Source organism: Megachile rotundata, chromosome 10 (genome assembly GCF_050947335.1).
Source record: "Megachile rotundata isolate GNS110a chromosome 10, iyMegRotu1, whole genome shotgun sequence".
In the NCBI taxonomy this organism is placed as follows: Eukaryota; Metazoa; Arthropoda; class Insecta; order Hymenoptera; family Megachilidae; genus Megachile; species Megachile rotundata.
The window spans coordinates 16171844-16193063 of NC_134992.1; the positions used below are offsets into that span (position 1 = coordinate 16171844).

The 21220-nt window shown below is 52.2% G+C and overlaps 1 protein-coding gene across 8 annotated transcripts in view; it reads right to left on the bottom strand.

Annotated features, from left to right (window-relative positions):
* Positions 1 to 21220, bottom strand: part of LOC100875056 (uncharacterized) — a 30456-nt gene that overhangs the window by 4228 nt on the left and 5008 nt on the right. For 2 of the 8 annotated variants that reach the window (XM_076536098.1, XM_076536094.1), the window contains exons 2-4: positions 5825 to 9520; positions 3757 to 3880; positions 508 to 3627 (exon numbers count right to left, since the gene is read on the bottom strand). In XM_076536098.1, coding sequence (XP_076392213.1) covers positions 508 to 3627; positions 3757 to 3880; positions 5825 to 8578 — 5998 coding nt within the window. In that variant the 5' untranslated portion in view covers positions 8579 to 9520. Of the gene's footprint in view, positions 1 to 507; positions 3628 to 3756; positions 3881 to 5824; positions 9521 to 9857; positions 10991 to 17935; positions 19691 to 21220 lie in introns of those variants that run through there. The other 6 variants (XM_076536092.1, XM_076536091.1, XM_076536096.1 and 3 more) reach the window with 6 other exon arrangements.

Genomic DNA, 21220 nt, shown 5'->3' on the forward strand with positions numbered 1-21220 from the left:
ACGAATTTGATCCTAACAATCGATGCTCGAACGGGACAATCGCGTTGCGAGCGAACGCTCAGCGATCAAAAGAGACGGGACATGTCAGAGCGATAAAAAATTCGATCATTCGTTAGTTCCTAATTTACGAGGGGAAACGAAAGCGTGGAAAGCGTAAAAAAATGATGACGTGGATCAACTTGCGTGGAAGCAACTTGTGTGTATGGGAGAAAGTGAGAGAGAGAAAGAGAGAGAAAGACTCGCGATTCGTTGGTCGTGAGCCGTCGTTCTCGCGTTCTCGTCGTTGCGCGTTACGCGTCGCGCGTCTCTCGATCCGTTCCAGCCGTCCGAGAAAACCGGTGTAGCCGCGAGTCACGCGTCGTTTCGGAAAGAACAAAGTAGGGGATCGCGAAGGAAACGAGGCGAGGGTATTCGAGGATGTACGAAAGGCCGAGTCGCGAGGGGATTTCGAAGGGACACGAACAACTCGGCTGAACGCTTACTGTCAGGGTCTGACGAGAGGCTTACCTCCGTAAGGGGCGGGGTATTGTCCGGTCAAGAGAGGGTAACCTAGGCCCACGTGCGTGTGATGGTGGGTGTGCACGTGTCGTTGGGGCGGGGGTGATCTATTGTCTTTCGCCAAGGTGCCAGTCCCGGCGTCGACGGGTGGTTGTTGCTGCTGCGATTGTTGTCCTCCCGGTTGATTCTGCTGCTTCGCCGTTTGCTGCTGACTCTGAGGCTGGGGTGGACCCGGACCCGCGACCGAACTCGGCGGCCCGCTCGGTGGCCGAGACGGCGTTGGTCCCGCCGACGAGGGACTCGCCGAAGCCGCGGACGTCTTCGGCGTGGGGGATTTGAGCGCGCGCTCCTGAAGTTCGTGTATTTTGTGCGCCGAATAATACTGATTGGCGTGATGCTGAAGCAAGTCGAGAGCTTTGCCTCCGGGTGGCCTACTCAGATCTTCCGGCGCGTGATACCTCGGCAACTGATGCAGGTACGGGTTACCGGAGTACGGTCCAGGGACCAACATAGGGCTGAGTCCTCGATAAACCGGATGGCCAGGATCGAACGGTAACGCGCCGTAATGCTGCGGCTGCATGTAACCCGGATGTATGTAAGCGTACTGCGAAGTAGGCGGCGGCGGAGGTCCTTGCGTCTCCATCGTAGGTTTCACGCCTTCCTGTTTGCTTTTCGAGTCGTCGTTCTTCCCCAAATCTTGGGGCTTCTCTTGTTTCGGTTGGTGCTTCGGACTCGGGGGAGGCGCCTTCGCTTGCTGACTTTGTTTGCTCGTTTCCTCTTTTCGTCTCTGGTCGCCAGGATACAGGTAATACCTTCGGTCGTCCTGCATCGGGCCGGGTGGCGGCGGAGGTGGCGCGGTCCTCTGACTTTGCCCGCCGTGATACACGTGATACGGGCTCATCTGACTCTTCATCTCGATGCTCTCCTTCAGTATCTGATGATTTTCGTGTTGTTTGTCTTTCAAACTTGGCTGCTGCGATTGCGGCTCCTGTTTGATCTTCGCCTTCTGTTCGTGCATCTCTTGTTCTTGCATCTGCTGCTGCTGCTGCTGTTGCTGCTGTTGCTGCTGCTGCTGTTGCTGCTGTTGTTGCTGCTGCGACACCGATTGCGCCGTCTGATAAGGATAACCGGGTGGCATGTAACCGCCGTAACCGCTGTAATAGTGCGACTGTTGTTGCGGCTGGGGTACCGACTGGTTCAATTCTTTCTTCTCCTTTTCCGACACGACACCCTGTAAACTGGCCATACTCGACATCTGCGGTATATTGAGCGGTTTCATTTCCTGTTTCGGCGTCAAATCGCTCGGTTTCTGATCAACCGGTTTACTGTCCGGAACACTGGGCACCAGGTAAGGCGGTTGTCCGTAGTACGGGTACATGCTGAAGTGCGCAGGCAGATGAGCGGTCGCGCTCGTTTTGCCGTCCTTCTCTTGACCCTGCTTCGATTTGTCGGCGGGCTCCGCTTCGAGGACGGGTGCCGCGTCGTCGGAAATGTCCGAGTAAGCCGGACTCTGAACGTCTTCCCTGGCAGCGTCGACGATCGGTGCTTCCAACGGGGAGGGATGCGGGCTGCCACCGGGCGATTTCCTCGACTTTTTCTTGTATCCTTGTGGCTTCGATGCCCTCGGATCTTTGCTCTTGTCCTGTTCGGGCATAAGAGCCGCGGTCGGCTTCACCTTGAATTGAGGCATTTTAGCGTGCAACGACACGCTTTGATACTGTTGCAGATGCGACTGTACACCTTGACCCGGATGGCCAGGTTGCGCGACGGCAGCTTGCTGCTGCGACACCTGGCTGGCCAGACCCTGAAGACCCGGATGCTGACTCGCGATACCCTGCAAACCGGTCGGCTGCGATTGTTGTTGCAATCCGGCCTGTTGCACCACGTGAGCCTGCGTCGGTTGACCGAGTTGCGCCGACAACGAATGCTGCACGGATAGCTGATGCGCCGGTGGTAATTGCTGCTGCTGCTGTTGTTGTTGCTGTTGCTGCTGTTGAACGGACGACTGCAACTGTTGACTCGCCTGTAGCTGCTGCTGCGACGGCGGCGGTGGTTGACCGGGTTGCAACGGCTGCTGATTCGGTTGCAGAAGGGGGTTTTGTTGCGAATGCTGCGACATTTGGGACGGTTGCGGTGGTTGGGGAATATTTAAAGGTGCGGGGATGTTGACGTTCGGATGGGGCGACGGCACTGATCTAGGCGATTGACTCGGCCGCGGGCTCGGGCTTTGCGGCGAATTCGAACCGGTTAACGACGACTGATTCGACGACTGCTGTTGCTGTTGCTGTAGCGACGGCTGTCTCGTCGACGTCTGCAGAGATGTCGGCGGCGCGGGTAAATCGTCCTGTCCGAATCTGAGCACGCCCGGTTTCACGATACTCTTGTCCGCGGTCAAGACCGGCGCGGTCGTTTCTATGCTCGGTGAGGCGACTCGAGGCGGAGGTGGGGGCGTTTCTGGCGGCACGTTGCTCGTCGGAGGACTAGCCGGCCTGAGCGGGGTTCCTTCGGGTTTGTCGGCGGGCGATTTGACCGGCGTCGCCGGACTCGGAGCCTCGATGTTGCTCTCGTCGTTCTCGGACATACTGGTGATACCCTCCTTCGTATCGTCGTCGTCCGCCGAGCCATGCGCGTGGCTCTGATGGTACTTTAGACCGTTGATGTGTTTGTACTTTTTGCTGCAGTTCGGCTCCGGGCACTCGAGCAGTACCGGGCTCGCCGGTGGCGAGCCGCTGGGAGGTGTCGGCGGCGGTGCTCGTCTCTTGTTTTTATCCTCCTCTTCCGGGCCGCGAGATTTCCGCTTCGCTGCTGGATCCGGCCGAGGCGGTACGAACGCCGCTGGGCTCGGACTGGCCGCTGGTGAACCTTGCGCTCCACGGCGTCCTTTGGCGCCACCGTTTCGTAGTTTGCTGTGCACCGAGCTTCTCGTTTCCGTAAAGTTGCTCAGATCGTTGCCGGGTGTCGCGTTCGCAGCAGCCCTACCGCGCTTGCCGCGTCCCTTCGGCGTCCGAGCGTCCAAATCGCTCGTCGGCGAGTCGCAGAATCTCGGCGGTGCCCAGTCGTGTCGAGTACAATCTAGCAACGTACCTACGTACGTCTTGCCGCGCCACGTCACGTTCACCACCAGCACACCTACGGTCGAAATAATTCTTTCTGAGAAAACGGTTCGGACCAAATCCGTTTCGTCGTCGCGATCGATGCCGAACGATCCAGGATTTCTCGAAACGTCGCGAAACATCCGGTGGGGAAAAAAAATCTCACCTCCTTCGGTTTCGTGCCAAACGATGCCCTCGAGTGTCACCGATGTACCTGGTTCGCAGGGTCCCAGACATTCCGGTTCGGTGATGGTCCCCACGCTAGTTCCGACGCATACGTCGGACATGTCCTGCAATCATAAAGCGTTTCAGCGTACTCGTACTTTTGCGGCCTGTTCGCGAATCAACGATCGCGTGCACCGACGAGCAACGATTAATCGTTCTCGAACGAACGTTACGTTCGCCGATAACGGGAGTTCCGTGGTTGGTATTCGAACGTTGTCACGATCGACGTACTTAAAAACAATTCGAAAAAGTTCTTCGATGCCGTTTCGTTTTTTTTTCAACAAAAAAAGAAAAATAAAACGGGATAGTCTTATCGACCGACAACGACGACGACGACAAAGATTCGAAACGCTCGTTTTCGAGCTAGCGATCATTTCGAGCATGTTCGGCACGAAAATCGATACGATTTCTTATTGTGTGCGACTCGTACGAGAACGAAGGAGCGGTAAGAGAACGATATCGAAGATTCGTCTCCGGGAAGGGAAACGTTTCGGGAAAGGAAAGGAAACTTGTTCGCGACGAAGTTCAGCGTTCGTGGCAAACAGAAGAAGATTGTCACGGGATACGAGAGATCGAACGAATTCGCGTGAAAACAAAGAGGTCATTTTCCTGTACGCGAAACTGCACGTGCAATCGTTGGGCCGTAGGTAAACGCGGCACGTGCGCGCGCGTATATTCCGTTAATAGACGCGCTAGCTAGCCAGCTAGCTCGAGTGGCGTTGTCACGCGACGTACTTCGCACCGCATAATTTCCATCGCGATAAGGATGATTTATGCGAGCCATAGCTTTTACGATCGGTCGATAAGCGTCTCGGGCCGACTTCCTTTCGATTCAACGAGCGGGATCGGAATGGATCGGTTCGTTGGCGGTCGCGCGACCGGCGAAAACGAGCAAGCGAGCGACTGGACTAACCGCAGAAAAACAAACTCCGTTTCCGTTAGCCATCCGTGCTCGATACGACGGAAGGGACAAACGAACAGGTGCTGGCTCGACGCGGCGCGGTCATTCATTCAAAACGCTGTTTCTTCGCTGTTGTCTCTTAGGGTGAAAACGCTTTACGAGTCGAGATCCTAAGCTACGAACACACGATGAAATATCGACGGACATCGTTAAGAATTTCACGTTTAACGAACGTGAGACGGAAACGAGATCGGGTACGGGACAAGTCGAAGCGAAACGTTGCGTGCGATACCATCGTTCATTATCGGTTAATCGTCGACGGAAAAAAAATTGAAACGCGACAAACATTGACGACGAAAGAAGCGTAAACCGTTCGAAAATGCGATCATAAAGCGCGAACGCGATCCCTCCGCTCGGGAAGGAACGTTTCGAAAGCGGGTCGTAAGGCGTTAAGAAAAACGAGAAATCATGGGAAGAGGTAAGCGAGGAAAAAAGAAAGTCAAGCAGAAGAGCGCGTTTAGCAATAGGACGAGTAAAACTCGATCGGCCCATTACGGGTACACGTTGTCTCGTCGACGTTCGCGTTCGTCTCTACGTAGGTATTCGGCCGCGTGCTCTGTCGGAGGCGGAGACCGCAGAGTATTGATTTCACCCCCTTCGCGTATCCCCCAACCGTTTCCGTTCCCCAAGCCAACGCAGCCCAGAGTCCCCGAGCCGGGACTTGGGCTCGCGACATTCACCGCGCCTCATACCCCGCTCTCCCCGCGACCCCGATTAACCAAATTCCACTGCAACTATAATCGCCGCGCCGACGGAATCTTTTTTCTCGCGTCGTCGTCGAAAACAACAAATCGTAGTCTTCTTCGAGTCTGCCGCTTTCAAACCGACGGGTCAAAGAGCCGACGATTCTTTGCGAGTAAAACGAAACGCGCGAATCTACGGGATAACGATAAGAGAAGAAAGCAATTCGAGCGCGAAGAGACGCGACACGTGGATAAGGATAGGATGCAGAAGCGAGCGATAGAGAGAGATAGAGAGAGAGAGAGAGAGAAAACGGGTCGCGCGCAGTCGAATCGCAGGATCGCGAAGGAATGGTGCAAAGGGTTACCTTTGGTTCGGATACGGAAGTCTTCAGCTTCTTGGGAGGCGGGGGACTAGCCGCGGTATCCATGACATCGTCGGGCGTCGTGGTGATCGGAGTCCCGGTACCGGGCACCGAGGCGAGCTTGGTTTGCTCCGGTTTGGCAGCAGGACCGGCGGCGGTCGCGCTCGCCGGACTCGGGGGTGGACAGGGAGCCGCGGCGGAACTGGTTGGCGGACCGGGCCCCTGAGATATCGAAAAGCCGGTCCGCGAGCTCGGCGGTGGTCCCTGATTCTGTTGAGGGGCGGTCGCGGCTGCCGGCGGTCCCTGAGATTGCGCGGCCGCTGCCCCGGCCCCGGTTCCGATCCCCGGCCCAGGCCCTGGTCCCGGTCCCGGACCCGGACCCGGTCCACTCGACGTCTGACTCTGTCCACCGGTCATCGTGCCGCCGCCACCGCCACTGCCTCCTCCGCTACCTCCGCATCCGCCTCCACCTCCAACGCCACCGCCACCACCGCCACCACCACCGCCGCCACCGCCGCCGCCGCCGCCGCCGCTGCTTCCGCCGCTAGATCTCGCGGTTCCGTTCATCTCCGACTTGCTCTGCTGCGCGATCGCGTGGTTGCTCTGTGGTTTCTCGTGTTTGTCCCGCGTCTTGTCTCTGCGATGTCCGCTCGAGCCCCTCTTCGAGCCGGCGGTCGAGGAACTGGTACTTCCGGTTCCGCTGCCGGAACCCGTCGAATGACTCGGTTTCGATTTGTTCGACGACGACGACGACGACGACGAGGAGGACGACGTGGAAGACGATTGTCCACCGACACCGCTACCGCAGCCGACACCTCCGGGACCAGCGGAGCCGCCGGTGGCCGTGCCGGGACCACCGACGCCACCGTTTCCACCGGCACCGATACCGCAACCACCGGTACCGCCGCTACTGCCGCCGCCACCGCCGCCGCCGCCTCCGCCACCGCCGCTACCACCACCACCGGTTCCACCGACACCGACACCTACACCGACACCGACACCTACACCGACACCACCACCACCGGCACCGGTTCCACTCGCGTTGCATTCCGAGTTCTGAACGTTCTGACCGAGCGACGAGCCGCCGCTCGAACCACCGGGGGCCACCGAGTTCGAGGAGGAGCCGCTCGAAGATACCGAACCGCCCCCGTTTCCGCTTTCTTGCGACGATATCGTCCCGTTGATTTCGTTCGATTTCACGATCTCGTGTTTCGCCTCGCTGCTTTTCGTGCCCGGTTTCGTTCGTTTGATCTTCATTTTCAGACCTTTGTCGACGGTGGCCGAGTGTTCAACGGCCATTTTGCCTGTATTACCAGTATTTCCGTGCGCGGCGTTCACACCACCCGTCACCGAGTTGCTCTGTTTGTTGGCCGACCCGGTAACGATCGTCGACGAACCGTTAGGATTGCCGGACCCGTTGCTACCGGTGCTACTTACGACGTTTCCGTTCCCGTGCCCGGGACTGTTCGATCGCCCGGACGAGTTGAGGCCGCAGGCAGACGACGCGGACGACACGGACGATGTCGACGAGGACGACGCCAACGACGACGGCGACGACGACGACGATAACAACGACGACGAGGAGGACGACGACGACGACGAGGAGCAGGACAGCGCGGACGAAGAAACGGACGCCGACGACGACGAGGATAACGACGAGTTCGATGATTGTCCGCAACCGTTTGGACTCGCTGACGTCACGGACGAAGACAAGTTCGAGGAGTTTAAGCCGTTCGCGGTGTTTTGGAGCTGATGATGATGATGGTGATGGTGATGATGATTCGTGGTATTCGGTGCCGATGCTGCCGAGGCAGGCGTTGAAGCCATGCCTGTCCCTGAGCTCAATTTCTCGTCCCTCGTCTTCTCAATGTCCGCATCAAGGTCGATTATCAAATCTCCTATTCCGATGTCCCATTCGTTGTCGTCGTACTCAAAGTTGTTGGTCGCATTCGTCGCGGCCGGATCCAGCTCATCGGTGTTTGCAGCCACCGTGCTTGCTTTACACTCGCGCTGTTGTCCCGATGACGACGACGACGACGACGACGAGGACCTTTCGCGACCTTGATGGTGATGATGGTGGTGATGATGGTGGTGGTGATGATGGTGATGATGGTGGTGGTGATGATGCCGACGATCGCGATGATCCTTTCCCGTTAATCCGCGTTCCTTGCTTCTCGACGCGCGCCCGCCTCCTCCTCCTCCTCCGCCTCCCCCTCCTCCTCCTCCTCCTCCTCCCCCAACGTTGATACCAATTTGCTCGCCGTTGCGTCTGCCGCCGTAATTGTTGTTGTTGTTGCTGTTATTGTTGTTGGTGCTGCTAGTGCGGTCGCAATTAACCCCGTTATCGAGGTTATCGGCAAAATCGACCTCGCTACTACCCTTCTGACTGCCGACTTTTTCCTTTTTACCACCGTTCTCGTAACAACCGTTACGATTACCAACGTAATCGTCGTTATCGTGGTTACGGTTGTGATGATTATCGTTGTTGTTGTTGTTGTTGCTACCGTTGCCTCCGTCGTTGGTGCAATTACCGTTGTAACGATCGCTGCTCTTGTTCGCGCGGTTACCGTTACTACCACCGCCGATGTTGCCGTTACCACCGCTGTTGTAGTAATTGTTGTTGTTGTTGTTAATGCCGGTGGTGCCGTTACCGTTGTCGTAGTTGGCGTTGTTTCCACCACTGCCACCAGCGACGAACGGAGATGGTCCTTTGCGGTTTACGTTAGGGAGGCGACCGCCTAGTGGCGTGGTCGCCATGCCCTTTGAAACGTTTCCCCGGCGCCCGCCAGCCTGATCACCGACTGCCCGTCTGTTCTCACCGATTCCGAGCGATTACACCACGCGTGACGCGCGTCCGTTTTACCCCGACCACCACCCGCGAGACACGCCACGTCCATCGGACACATCACTTTTATCGTCTCGCGGCTCTACTCCACCGATATTTCGCGATATTCCGGAAATCCGCCCTTTTCCTTTGCTTCCCTTCTCTTCTTTCCTCTGCCCTTCTATCTTCCGACTTTGCTTGCTCTCCTGTCCCTTCGGATATTCTTCTTTCTTTCTTATCTACCATCCAACTGCCATTACCGGGGCCGAAAATTTCTTTACCGATTCAGTACTACGCATAGGCAGCGTTCGTTTATCCTTTGCCGCCTTTCCTCCGAATTTCCACGATCTAGCCCACCTTTTCTTCTCTCCGTTTCTCTGCACCGTCTCCGCCCCCACCTTCGCCTCTTCCTCCTCCTTCGTCTTCTTTTCGCCACGCTGTGTTCCCTAATCGTCGTTCCCTCTTCCTCCTCCTCTTCTTCCCCTTCCGTCGTTTCCTTCTTCTCGTCCGTCCTCTGAACGACACTTTTCACCGTAGCGACGTTATCGCCGATTCACGTTCGCGCCAACATCGTAATTAGTCGTCGCTCGTCGTTGTCGCGTCTCGCGTCCCGTTTTCGTATCGCGGCGAACTATCGCGTATAATTTATCGTGATTTCTTTTCTCCTTTCCCGCGCTCTCGGTACCTCCTCGTCGTCGTCGCTCGAACGCTAACGACACCGATCCACCGTCTACGAGTATCCTTTTTCCTTAGGCGGTCTGCACGAATCTTCCCTTGGTCCTTTTACGAAGCTCTAACTCGTAACCGGATTTCTCCTTCCAACTTGGCGTTAAAACGGCGACGATACTTCTTTCCTCGCGTGGCATAATTTTGATCTGCAACGAAAAGAAAATACGACATCTTGAAGCGTACCGTGCTTATCCGCTTAATTTCTTATAGTTCCGCGTTTGGCGCGTCTACCCTACCGAATGATAGGGACGACGAAAGGAACGGGAGATGCAAGAGACAGAAGAGGCGGAGGAGGAACGGACGAAGAAATATAGCTTTTATCGCGGCGTCCGATATACGAAGGACGGAGGTCGAAAGTCACCCTTTCGTTTCGTTTTTCTTCTCGATGTCGACAACGATCCTATCGGTTCATCGCTCCTCGTTTCTTACAAATTGATATTCCCACTTAGAGAGGAATTCGTGTCAGGGAACGATTAATTTTACCGGTGGCATTTGGCGTGGATCCAATCGCGTCGGCGTTGGCGTTGGCGTCGATGTCGGTAGCGAACAGAGACGGTCAACGGTGCGAGAAAGCCTAAATTATTCCCGTATTCTCTCGTACCCGTGTGGCTCGTCGCCGCGCCTCGTCTCGAGCTTTCTCTTTCTCTCTCTCCTCGAACGGACTCTCGTAAACGTTCGGCAACGCGACGGGTACAAGTTCACGCGTAGAATCGCGACAGGTAGAAATTTCGCGATGCCCGACCATCCCGTGCTTTCGTGGATGCGTCGAGTTAATCGAACAAATCTATCGACAACGGTGACGATGATCCTGACGAAGCCGAGCATCGACGCGTTCTAAATATATTCCGCTCGACTTTTAAGCTTTCGACGACTATTTCGACCGAGTGGGAATTTCGAGTGGGAACGCGGCGACGAGCGCTCGTCGTCGAAAAACCTCCTCCAAGAAACGGGACAGAAAAATGAATTCGCGATAGATTTTGGCCAGCGCGGAAGCGACTTTCGTCGCGCTTTCGATTCTCTCGGAAGCCGTGCCAAACGCTGCTGGCTGGCGGTAGCAAACTTTGCGAACCTTTGTTCGAACGCGCGTGGCACGTTATTTTTCGACCTACGTATTCGATCGACTTCGTGCCAACTTCGAACGCGTCTTTTTACCAACTTACAGCGAACACCGAAGTAAAGAACAACCAAGAAAGCCGGTATTTACGCGTCTTCGTTCGATCGATTCTTGTTCGGCGATAAGTCGCAGACGTTCGTGAGTTTCCTATGTACTTGCATGAGCATATATTCGAGCCGCGACAATTACGACTCAAGAAATCGGCAAACGCGTACGTTTCGGTGCCCCGGAAAAGTATCACGATAGATACCTTTCTTATTTTCAACGAACTTAACGGGACAGACAAAGCGTCGAGTCTAAAACTATCGTTGCTTTTATTTTCGTTCGCTAACGCGTACGTTTCAGCGATGAGTTATTTGCCACTGTACGAGTTTCCGGCACCGAATTCGAGTAAACGAACGCCCTTTCCCAGCCATTTGTTCCAGCCTTGCTTTATCCAGACATTTGCCCCGTTCTTTCCAAACCCCCTTCCGTTATTCTCTCTCCTCCCCTCCTACGCCCACGCATCGCGCTACCTGCTGTTCGACCCTCGCGATTACCTTACTCTTTGGCCAAGTGTCCCGTTTCGAGATCCCATTAGTAATTCGCGTCGTTTTTATCGCGTTATAGCGAATCGGGGCACGTACAAATTCAACGAAATGCCGAGAAAAAGGAGAATACCAGCTTCGTAAATACAAGTGGAAAATGTGTAGCAAGATAAGATGCTCGAAAATGCCCTTGAACCGACTTCACCTTTAATGTGTCGTTGCATAGTTCTAGCAAAGAGGCAGAAGAAATTAAACGGTACATTACGCGGTAAAATTGGTTGAAAAGCACTTTTGACCACGTTATATCCTTTCTTGTTTCGCGGAAAGGTAGTTGGCGCGCGTGAAAAGATACGTATGCCGGTGCGAATAACGGCTAACGAAACGGTTGCGTATCGGTCAAACTCGTGCGGTGATCATCGACCTACCGATGATTTTGTTCGGAACAATGCTCTGCGCGTTCGCGCGTAAACAAATAGCTGTTGAACTTGAACGCAAAAGGCGCATTCATTTTCCAAATTCCGTGTGTTTGGTAAAACGCGAAACAGTAACTGAACCCACCAGATAAAAAAAGCGATGCTAAGCTGCAAGACGATCGCGACATATCTCGCGACATAATCGACCATTAACGATATCTGTTTGAAACGCTAATTGCGTGTAATCGCGAGCAACGGACGACGAAGGTAGTCGACGAACATAACATTTGCGAAAACGTTTGTTTCCTTTGAACGATTATTCCGGGCAATCGAAAGTCGATGATCGTCGCAACGATCGAGTGCACGATAAGAAGACGAACGTGGCCGAACGATGTCTCGTAATCGAATAGAAAGGAACTTTGAGGTATTGCGTTTACGTAACGAAACCAGTTTCACGACGATGCACAAGGAGCAAAGGTGTTAAATGGTATCGAGGAGAACACGATTTATCGGTAACGAGACGGAAAACGCGCGAATTAAACGAGCCGCGAACCGTTAGCCGGGAAATCGCGTTACGGAGTACGCTTATCACCTAGTGATTCCGTTATTTTTTCTTCCCGTTTTTTTAGCCTCGAGGTGTTCTCTTTGCTACGCACGACCTTCTCGACCGACGACGACTTTTATTAAAGTCGGATTCGAGCGTGAAAAAAGCATCGAGATTCCGTGATCGGTCTCCGGCGAAGCGAACGGTACGTTAAAGGGAAAGCAGCGATAACGCGACAAAACTGTTCGAAGAATCCATCGTTCGACGCACGGACCGTCGATGAACTTCGTTCCGAGCACGTATTCCCGTTTACGTATCTATCCATCCCGGCGTGGAATAATGCCACGAGCGACGAGTAGCGTCGAGCAAAGACGAAGAGAAGCGAACGGCGCAAAGGACGGAGCGTTTTCGCGTTTCGGCGCCGCCGCGCGTGCGCTCGATACCGCGTTCGTGTAACGACGAGTTCCACAGGGCAAGTCGACGGTCAGCGTCGGAGGACACGGTTTTCCTCGTTGGAAATTTTCCTTCGTTGGTAAACGACGCTGTCGGATCGAACGACGTCGACTTTGACGGCGATCGGACAGAAATAAAAGGCAGAATCGTGGCAATGTTTTGTCTCGCATCGGAAACACCGGTGATCGGTGATAAAAAATGCATGTTAATCCTCGATACCATTCTCCGGTAAATGGCTCAACACCGGCATCGACGTGGCTCGAGCGGTTGGCGTTTATCGAAGCTCTGCGGGGCGCGGCGAGGTAAGACGAACGAAGCGGGCCGAAGCGCGACGAGGTGAGCCGCGACGAAGAGAAGAATACCGAACAGAAGAAAAGAGCGAAACGGAGCAACGAGAAGGGGGACAAAGAGAAACGAGGCGTCCTGTTCTCCTCTTTCATCGTGTCGCGTCGCCTCGTGTCGTCTCGTGTTGCCTCGTATCGCCTCGTGTCGTGTCGATTCAGCGGCCGGCCACTGCCGTAATCCTTCGGGGAACGACTAACCTTCTACCTATTCCCCTTCTGTTTTCGCTTCGTTTTTCTTTTCTCACCTTCGAACGAATGTTTTGCGAGAACTTAAAGCGAATCGTTTCGCGTTTATATAACGGTATGGAAGTTTCATCGCGTATCGCAAAATTTGAACGATCGCGATCATTCTGAAACGACGTAAACTTTGCGCGACGTCTTTATCAGTAAATAGAAGGTGAAGTAACATGTACAAATATTTGTTATCTTTACAAAAGTTGGACCATATTTTTATACGTTGATTCTAGCGCGAACAATGCGTCCCTTACGAAACTTTTACTTGTGGCTGGCAACGAAGGCGAGCAAAAGTAGATACTCGTAAACGACATCGGCAGATCCTATACGCGTCACGATTCTTCACGTTTTATAGGCTCACCGAATCTACCTGCCTTCCCTTCGAGAGACCTCGATATCGAAAACTTCTTTCGCCTCGTTCTTCCTTCCGTATTCGTTCCATACTGCTCTTTTCAATCTCTTTCCACCTTTTCTTGCGTATAGTTTCGTACAGCGTCGAAAAAGATGGAAAGATGAAGTCATGAGCGACTCGTAAAAAGAGAAACTGATTTAGGAATATCTCTGAACGCACCGTTTAACGTTAACCGTTCCAAGATAATGTTCCTCGATGAACGTTACGCGAATCGTATCGCGCGGGAACGTAATTATCGGCCTCTTCGTTTTATCGGATCGCTGCATCTTTTATACGAGTTGTTTAATTCGACGATTATCGATTGTTCCGTTACGGATCAAGATCAAAGTATAAATAATTCCACGACGATTACGAGCGCGAAGAAATACGGCGGAATCTTTTCGAGCACGACCTCGTAAATTATCAACAACGTCACACCGCGGATTTAAATATTTCTGTTTAAACATCGACCAATCACTATTCATTTTTCAGTGTAGATTCGGCAGTTTAGGTCGCAAGATCCTGAATACATTAAACGATCGAGCCGAATCGATAAACGGATCGAACGGTCAGACCGGTTCGACAGACGGTCGTAGAAGTTTGAACGCTACCGGTGCGAAACAACATAGGTTGGTTAGTTACACCGCGTAATTAGCGCGTACGCGGTGCGATGCGGCATAGCGCGGTCATCGTGGAACGTCGCGATTCGCGACATTCACCAGAAACCGTTCGCTGCATATCGCTATCGCTATCAGGCGTTTATGCCAAGCAAGACTCGATACGTGTTCGAAGAAAAGATATCGTGTCTTCTCAAAATTATTTCTATCTCTCTCCAAACTGGGAACGTTCAAGACGCGCGGTCCATACTCGCATGTCCGTACTGGCATCGACATCGTGCCACGTACTTACGCGACGCTACATCCGTTTCGTGACACTCGACAAGACGCGACGCTTCGATCATCTAGCTGACTAACCGATTAACTGCCGTCGCTTTGCACCTTCGACTCTGCTCCGACTCTTAAAACGCGAGTCTCGTTCGATTACGCGATCGATGTTCGACGAATAAATTTCATCGATCTATTGTTCTCGTCGTTTACGCAGGATTAACGCATAAGCAGACCCCCGAATGTCCAGGAACCGCTGGCAAATTGTCGACGACGATAACGAGAAATTTCACGCGACGGATCAGGGCCGAATAAGACGAACGCGAAGCGGTACCCCGCTCCAATGATTTCGACGGTGAAACCGCAAACGAGAAAAACACGCTTCCACCTACGCTATAAGTACACGCACGATCCGAACGAAAGGAGCGCGAAAAAGAGGCTAAAGAAAAACATTGGGGAAAGATGGGAAGGGCTGAAGGGGTGATACTGCAAGCCGAACGAAAAAAAAGATATTGTGCTTATACGATTAAATGGAAAAGGACAGCGTTACAGAAACGTGTACGAGCAAACGTGCGTAAGCGAGAAGAGATACGAGAGAACGCGAGGACAAAAGGGGAGAGGCTGAGAAAGAGAGAGCAAGAGGGAGCTATACTTGCACGCGTATTCGCGTATACGCGTGTATATGTAGAAAGGGACAGGGGAGAGAGAGAGAGGGAGAGAGAGAGAGAACGAGAGAGACGATCAAAGGAGAAGAAACAACGTCTCCTGACTCACTCGCTCGCACGCACGCACGGTCGATCGTTCCTGCTGGCAGCCATTTTGTGTTTGCCCGTAGACCCGACATTCCGCCCTGGGAAAGTATTGGCCGTGATTCGCTTTAACCGTACATTTGTCCACGCGACTGCACTTTGCCTAACCGCGAAAAACGCGTTAACGGAAAAAGAGCCGGTCCAAGGGTATCCTTTTTTTCCCGCTAACGGACTCGCTTAAAGTATCGTCGCGTTTAAACAGCCAAACATTCTACCGCTTCTGGACAATTAGTTCTATGCGAGATACCCTTCCATAGTTCATCCAGTACAGTCTTGATCGAAAACAAGAGATCCCCGACTGCCTGGCCTTTCATGCCGGTTTGCCTGCTCGCCTTTGGCTACGAATCTCTTTTTTCGACTTTTTATAACTTTAACGGATAATAACGCAGCAACGTCACGAGCAAACGATTTTATCGAGCGGGGGTTATCGTCGCAAATGCAACGGTCGTTTGATGACTGTGCGTCTAAAGTCAGACGCTTAACCGACTCCGGTTTATACCAGTTCCCGTATCGTTCACGCTAATTAAGACGAATCACGCGTTTCTAATTGTTTTTCGATCATTTACGCCTATGCCTTTCCGCGGAACGAGTTATGTCTTTCATCGTTTCGACGGAGGCCGAGCGTGCGGCAACGACACTGCACGAAAAACAACGCGTTCCGATCAAACGGTGCCAATACAGAATACGAGACACGTAACATCGATATTGACGCGGTTTCAACGGTAATTCAAATACGGTAGGACCTCCATTAACCGGGTCGCGATTACTCGCGGTTTCGATTATTGCTGGTCGCCAGTTCAATAACAAAGATTTAACTATGATCATTTATTTCGAATCGCTTCCATTTATCGACCAAGTACGTTCGCGATAATGTTTCCTTGCACTACTTCGTTGCGTCTCGACGCGACAGCGATAATCCTTGTTAACGAAAAATTCCAAGTAGATTTCTCCAAGCATAATTATGTACGAGTTCGTTTCTCGATCAGGGCCGTTAATCGAGATTCGAATCGAGAGGGAAAAACGAATGAGAAAACTATTCGGAGGAATTACGAGGGAGAAAATATAGATAAGATTATTTTCGCACGCGTTCCATTAAATCGTACAATGTCTCGCGAGCGAATCAACCGCTGCGCTAGTGTTTACGAATATGCGCGAGCAAAAGCGGACGGATAACGCGAGCACGAATGTAAGGAGCTTGGTGTAAATCGTAAACGAGAACGAACGACGAAAACGTCTCGACACGGACACGTAACTTTGACGCGCCGCGTTTCAACGAGGCTGAAACGCCGGAAGAAAGTCAGGGGAACTAGGGGCAATCGAGATAAATCGATCGAGCATCGATTTCCCATTCTCTCGTAAGAGAGCGACCATTTAAACCGCTCGTTAACGACGCTTGGAGGTCGACAACGATGCCGCCCCACCGACGACGACCGCTAATTACTCTCCACGAGGATCGTTTGGGTTCACTCACCGCTCTCTCTCTCTCTCTCTCTTTCTCCCTCCCCCTCCCCTCCCTCTTACTAACCCTCTCCGTTGGTTATAAACCGACAATAGACGATCCTATCGCGACTATACGCGTAACCGCGCGCATACCGACGCGTACGCGTACAAGTGTATTTTGCGTGCGCGTGTTTATCGTTTCCGGACGAAACGTTCTCGTTTAATGTCGGTCAAGACGAGGTAAATTAATCGAAATCGTATCTCTGCCGCTTCATAGGACAAACGCGTCGAGCAAATGGATCTGTCGTATGTCGGAGTCGATTCCACGGAAGATCGTAAAACGGCACGACGCTTTTCGATCGTAATACGTCTTTTCCGATCGCGTAACGTCTTCCGTTCGTATCTCGAAACGACATACGGCAAGGAAACGTCTTTTCCCAACCGCCGCGACGATCCGTTTCTTCGATCACGGAGTTTCCCTAACATCAAGGATATATACGTTTAGTTCGTTATTACATAAAGCGAAACGAAGTCGTCGTTTATCTTTCGGCTGCCGTTCTACGCGACAACGAAAACAGTGTACGCGCCTAAATTTGACAATACGGCAATAATCGATGATCGGCTACGAGCTACGAGATAATGTCGGTTCCGCAAATCGACCACTCGAAAAACGATTACGTTCGCGTTACGATTTACTCGATACGGAAACCTATCGCGATTTATTCCAGTTATTTTAAGCCGGCTCAGTGTCGAGCGATAAACAATGTAGCCAAGTAAGATAATTCTATATTCGTGCGTTCGTTCGATAGCCAACTAGTGGACGATTTTTGAAACGAAACCGATGCCCGTTGTCCGGTCGTAACGGTATATCTCTAACACTCCTGTTATCGGACGCGCGTTGCTCTCTTCTCAAAATGCACGCGAAACAACTTTTTCTGCGTTCTCGTAGTTCGACTCGAAGAAGGTAAAGTCCGCGCGATGGGTTTCGTTCGATCGAAGATGGTATCGACGAAATTTCGCATCGATTCGAAGTAGACGACATTAGAGGCCGAAAGCGTGATCGTGTCGCAAACGGAAGGCAAACACGATGCACGGATCGTATAGCGATACACGCTCAACCGGTAGCGATCAGAACGGAAGAACGTGTGCGCGACGCGTCGGCTTCGCGTTAGCTCGTTAGCTCGCGAGACTCTCGTAACGTTTTATACACGCATACGCGGTCGAATCGCGAGGACGCACACGCGCTACCGCCGGTGACTGGACTCGATTCGACTCGACTGGACTCGACTCGAGTTGAATCGACGCGAGCTAATGGCGAGTACGTACGTGCTCGACGTAAACTCGCACACCTATACCCGAGAAACAGATACATAGGTTGCGCGAATCGACGGAAGTACTCGCTCCTTACCATCGTGCGTGCGTATCGTCGACTAGAAGTACGCGCGCTGACCGTTTAAAACATCCAGCGTTTTTCGTAGCCAGTTTTTCTCCTTTCGACGCTATCCGTTTACCACTCGTACGGATTCATCGAGGGCAGCGTATTCCGCAAGGTAATCCAGTTCCAAGAAAGATGATCAATTTTCCGTCGACGTCGACCGTTTCGTGGCGCGTCGTAAATTCACCTCGCGACCCCGTTCCCACGCACGTATACACACGCGCACGGAACACGTTCACGAAACGAGTCGAATCACTCGACTAGATCTCGATACGTTTAAACGCACCAACACCGTACACACCGTACATCCTATACAAACTCGGTTCACTTCGAGTCGATTATCCGCGCAACGTTTACATTCCTTTTCCTTTTCCTCTTCCTTTTTCTTTTCCTAACAATTAACCAGCGTCGTTGATTGCCCAACTTCGCTCTCGCTCGCTCTTTTCGTCTCCGTCTCTTTCTCTCGTCGCACGCTTCTCCTCTTTCTTTTTCCCTCGATGCCGCGCTTTATCTTTCTTCGCGATCCTCTTTATCTTTCGACGCGGGTACACGGAAAACGAGAGAGAAAGAGAGGGGCGAAGGAAGGTGAGGGGCCTGCGGGGAAGGGGGAACACCAGTTATCGTCAATACGAATACGCGTAGTACTTTCTCGGAGTACGAGGCGTACGTTGGCCGAGTCCTCTCGACGGGAGAGAACGACAGTCGTTTCGAGGCTCGGCGAACTCGCGGAAACGAAAGAAATCCGCGAAATCGGTGTCGCTCGATCGACCGGCAATTCTCGCGACGATCGCGATACGTCCGGACGATGCTCTCCACGAGCGGTATACACGAAACGCAACCAACAGAACGCTAATACCGATACAGAAACACAGAAACGAGCATGCCCGTGCGCACTGATTCGTTTGTCGTTTGCTCGCGCGCTCACCCTGCTACACACGCGAAAGATACAGAGACAGAGGTATCGATAAAGATGGAAACGGATGGACGAAAAAAAAAATGAAACGAGATGAGGGGAATGGGTGGGGACTAGGAGGCAGAAGCGAAAGAAAAAGAAGGAGAGAAAAAAGTTTACACGCAGCACACAGCGAGCGTCTCTATCTGGCAGTTACCGAGGACACGATTATATTGCGCGCACTCTCTCTTTCTTCGTTTTCACTCGATGGCTCCGTTTCGATCACCGTGTTCGTCGACATCCATCGGACTTGGACTGCTCGAAATCGGTGTTATTCGTTCGATCGCGCACTCGTACAAACTCACACGCGTCGAGCACCGACTCGCGTACGCGTCGACGGACGAAGCAGCTCCTTCTTCGTCGTCCCGTTCGGCGGACGCCGCGAGAAATACGCTCGCTTTCTTTCCCGAACGTCGACTTTTCCCCGCACTCGGTCACACCCGAACCTTATCGACGCGATCGCACGATTCTCCGCGAACGCATATTTCCTCGCTGTACTCGAAAAATCGCGGTTTTCTAGTCTGCGAAGAGTAAAGAAAAAACGCAGACACCGCACCTCCCTTGTCAGAAAGCACTCACGGCAGACCGCAACACATGGCTACGAGCCTCCACCGAGATCGGGCGTCCTCGACCGTGTTCGGTTAACTTCGGACAGGACCGTACCTATCGCTCCAGTTACCACTTTACGCGTTTCGAACGGACTAATCTTTCTCTGTCGTCCTCGGAAAAACGATATCGTCGTTCTTCGTTCCTTTCCATTTTCGTTTTCGATTACTATTCGTTCGATAAAACGAAGTATATTTCGCGAAAAAAAAAACAACGAAACGTTCTATCCGTTCGTTTTACTTTCGTTCCAAATACTTCAACTTTTAAATGCTCGATTCGCAGTTTCGGTTAAACGTTAACTCGAGTAGCTACGAGGTTATACCGTTCGAATTTTATCGTTCGACCATTTTACGACGCGTATCACCGTTTAATCGCGTTCGCGAGCGTTATCGAATACAAAATATTCGAGTATACGAATTTCGAGATATCGATGCGCGAAATAACGCATGGAAAAAACGAAGAGAGTACGTTCTTCGAAACTATGCGGACATTTCGCGTTGCGAGAAGGGATTGGCATCGAAGCATGTTGAATGGGCTACGCGCATCGAGGAATGGACGAGAAGAAACGTGAACGATCGAATCGAGAAAAATGAAATGTCAGGTAGGGGCTCCTGTTTGTCGGTTTCCGGTGCTGGCCAACCGTTAGAAGCGGAGCGAGGGTTCTGCACAGGCGTCCTCCGTCGTCTTCCACCGAAGGCCGTGTGGTGTCACGGTGAGCGTGGCAAAACCCGGAAAGAAGAAAAGAAGCCGAAGGAGCTTGAAGAAGTACGAAGGAGCACGAACGAGCCCGAAGGAGCTAGGGGACTCTCCTTTTCCTTCTCCGCCACCTTTGTCACCACCTCCACCTTTTCGTTTTCCTCGCTAAAAGCAACCCTGCCTGTCGACGCTATATAGTACTTATATGTGTACGTAAGTACGCGTGTACAACGTCGAAACGAAACTTGCTTCTTTTTATCTTTTTATGTCTGTTACGTTCTGTCCTTTGTTCTGTTTCCTTATATATATTTTGCGGTTATCATTCGTTATGCCCGATCTCAGCTATCGTGCTTCACCGTCTAATTGTAAACGGTTCAACGCTTATCGTCGATGATTACTGGTTCGAGTTCGACGAATTAAACGACATCGACTAGTACGCGACAAAATGACCAATTACACGTTTCATCCTCGCTATGTATCTTTTTGTTTCAGGATTAACGTAACAGCACGGTGTTATAAGACTGACTGCTTTACATGCTACGAATATAAAGATCAATCTCGTATGTACGTACAAACGCTATTTCTGACATTTGACGATAGCCGATACGGAACATTTTTGTTTTCCTCCGTCACTCGATTGCTCCGGCTTTTTCTTTCTTATTATCTTTCCTCCTCGTAACGTCCCCACCCTGATTCGATGCTACTTCGCTTTTTCTGCCCCTCTTGCCCCTCTACAATCACGATTGCTTCTGCTCGCTCGTGTGCACAGTGCTCTCTCGCTCGCTCGTTCGTTCGTTCGGCTCCTCTCGAGTGCCGTCTCTCCTCGACGATTCTTAGTTCCCATAATGAACCGTACGACGTGGTTCGTGGTTAAGAGCAAACGGACGTACCAGTTTTCCCCTCTCATTAACGATGGTTTTCGAGGAACTTGACCTTTTAAAGTTTAAAGACTCGAAACAAAACCGTCGCTAAAATTTACTTTGTAACGTTATTTCACCGGTAAT